Source organism: Apteryx rowi, unplaced genomic scaffold (assembly GCF_003343035.1).
Source record: "Apteryx rowi isolate R43461 unplaced genomic scaffold, aptRow1 scaffold_2076, whole genome shotgun sequence".
Taxonomy (NCBI): domain Eukaryota; kingdom Metazoa; phylum Chordata; class Aves; order Apterygiformes; family Apterygidae; genus Apteryx; species Apteryx rowi.
In genome coordinates, this window is record NW_020448393.1 from 6,736 (window position 1) to 9,606 (window position 2,871).

The window sequence follows — 2,871 nt, forward strand, 5'->3', positions numbered from 1 at the left end:
GACAATAACTTAGGGGGAGCCCAAAACCCCCCTTTTCGTCCCCAAAAGCGGCAGGGGACGGGCGGGAGGGAGGCGCCGAGCGGAGAAATCCGGCCGGAGCAGCGCTCGGAGCGACGGGATGAACAACAAAAAAACAAAGGAAGCGGCACGGAAACGGGGTAAAAAGCACCGGGATGGGGCAGAGCGGTCGCTGGGTGCCGAGGAGGCTCCGTATGCGGGAACAGAGCCGCCGGCATCGTTGGGATGAGCCGGGCCGGCCGCATCCCCTGGGATTCGGGAGATGGCGGCAATCCGGAGCGGCTCCGCTCGGCCCGGAGCGGAAAGAAGGAGAAAAAGGGCCTTTTCCACACACACAAAAAAAGGAAAGAAACAAAAAAAAAAAGCACCGCGGTGACGGTGAGCGTCCCTCTCGGAGCGGGCGTCGGAACGCCGGAGCGCCGGAACGCCGGAGCGCCGGCCACGGATCACATCTCGTCCTCCAGGCCGTCGTCTTCCTCGGGGAAGTCGCCCACGGTGACGCTGGGCGGCTTGACGAAGGCGCCGTACTTGGGCTGGCACTCGAAGTACTTCCGGCCGTTGACGCTGCGGAAAAGCCCCGCGGTAGCACCGGATAGTGGGAAAGAGGCTCCGGAAGCACCGGGAGTGCTCGCCGATCCAAGCGGGAAGGACCCGGGGGGCTCCAGAAGCCTCATCCTCCGTCCCCAATCTGRGCGGGAAGGGCCTGGGGGGCTCCGGAAGCCCCGTGCTCCATCCCGGATCCAAGTGGGAAGAGCCCGGGGGGCTCCAGAGGTGCCGTGCTCCATCCCCGCTCCAAGTGGGAAGGGCCCAAGGGGCTCCAGAGGCCCCGTCCTCCATCCCCAATCTGAGCGGGAAGGGCCCAGGGGGCTCTGGAGGCCTTGTGCTCCATCCATGATCCAAGCRGGAAGGACCCAGGGGGCTTCGGAGGCCCCATGCTCCGTCCCTGATCCGAGCGGGAAGAGCCAGGGGGGCTCCAGAAGCCCCATGCTCCATCCCCAATCCAAGTGGAAAGGGCCCAGGGGGCTCCGGAGGTGCCATGCTCCATCCCTGATCCAAGTGGGAATGGCCCAGGGGGGCTCCGGAGGCCCCGTCCTCCATCCCTGAGCCGAGTGGGAAGAGCCCAGGGGGCTCCAGAAGCCCCGTGCTCCATCCCCGCTCCGAGTGGGAGGGGCCCGGGGGCTCCGGAGGCCCCGTGCTCCATCCCCAATCCAAGCAGGAAGGACCCGGGGGGCTCCGGAGGCCCCGTCCTCCATCCACGATCCAAACGGGAAGAACCCAGGGGGCTCCAGAGGCCCCATGCTCCATCCCCAATCAGACCAGGAAAAGCCTGAAGGTCTCCGACCCCCCTATCCCTGTTCCCCAATCCGAGCGGGAAGGATGCCGGTGGGCAAACCCGGAGCCGGCGCCCGGCCTACCTGCCGTCGTGCTTGCCGAGCGGCTCGTCGTAGCGCACGCCCACCCAAATGCCYGGCTTGAAATCCGTCGGCCCTGCGGGAAAAAAAAAGGAACGGAATGGGAACAGAGCGGCACGGGAAGCTTCCGGCTCATCCGTAGGGAGAAAGCGGGAAGCCACTCACCGACGTACATGACGGTGCCGCGCTTGGCCGGCTGCCCCGGCACCCGCACGCGGCAGCGGGAGCCCAGGGGGATGCGGGCGGCCAGCGCCCGCTCGTCACCGTCACCGTCACCGTCGCACYGCCGCCGCCGGCGGTCCTCCGCCTCGGCGTAGCGGCCCAGCTGCCGCCGCTGCAGGAAGGAGCGCAGGGATTCTGCGGGAAACGGGGACACCGTCACCGGTGTCACCGTCACCGCGGGGGTTGGGGGGTGTTGGGGGGGAACGGGGTGTTGTCGCGCGGTACCTGGCCGCTTGTCGTACTCGCTCTCGGGCATCTCGTACTTGGGCACCTGCGACACGTCCTCGAACTGGCCCAGGCGGGCGCCGCTGCGGTCGATCACCTGCGGGAGAGCGGCCGGGTCGCGATGGAGACGCCGGAGAAGCCGGAGCGACCCCCCCCCGGAGAAGCTTCCGATCGCTCCGGCTTCGGCCCCACCCCGGCTGGCTGCTGAATCGGGCGTTAGGTGGGAGCGCGCGGAGCCGGCGGCCATTCGGAAACCCATTTCAGGACGGGAGCAGCCAATCTGGGTGCCGCCGGGAATGCGGATCCGGCGGCTGTTTCAGCCGCTCCGGCCCCAAAAAGGGATCCGAAACGGCAGCTGGATCCGCACTGCCAGCAGCGCCCGTTTGGGAGCCTGTTTTGGGGCCGGATTGGCTAAATCAGGCACTGCCGGGAGCGCAGATCTGGCAGCCATTTGGAAACCCATTTTGGGACAGGAGTGACCAAATTGGGTGCTGCCAGGAATACGGATCCGGCAGCCGTTTCAGCCGCTCCAGTTCCAAAAAGGGCTCCGAAACGGCAGCTGGATCCACGTTCCCGGCAGCACCTGATTTAGCTGATCCGGCCCCAAACTGGGCTCATAAACGGGCGCCGCCGGGAGCGCGGATCCAGCGGCCATTTGGAAACCCGTTTCAGGACAGGAGCGGCCGAATCAGGCACCACCGGGAGCGCGGATCCGGCAGCCGTTTGGAAACCCGTTTCGGGACAAGAGCGGCCAAATTGGGCACTGTCAGGAGCGCGGATCCGGCGGCCGTTTGGAAACCTGTTTTGGGACAGGAGCGGCCGAATCGGGCCTTGCCGGGAGCATGGATCCCGCGGCCATTTTGGGACAGGAGCAGCCAAATCAGGCGCTGCCAGGAGCGCGGATCCGGCGGCCGTTTTGGGACAGGAGCAGCCAAATTGTGCACCACCGGGAGCACGGATCTGGTGGCCGTTTGGAAACCCATTTCGGGGCCGG

At 66.8% G+C, this 2,871-nt stretch overlaps 1 protein-coding gene across 1 annotated transcript; it reads right to left on the bottom strand.

Annotated features, from left to right (window-relative positions):
• Positions 1-6: 6 nt before the first annotated feature.
• Positions 7-2,139, bottom strand: TBCB (tubulin folding cofactor B). Its single transcript, XM_026064058.1, has 4 exons — positions 1,878-2,139; positions 1,596-1,787; positions 1,434-1,506; positions 7-582 (listed from the first exon to the last, which is right to left on the bottom strand). Exons 1-4 carry the CDS (start codon positions 2,134-2,136, stop codon positions 465-467), a joined length of 642 nt encoding a protein of 213 aa, XP_025919843.1. The 5' UTR covers positions 2,137-2,139; the 3' UTR covers positions 7-464.
• Positions 2,140-2,871: the final 732 nt, after the last annotated feature.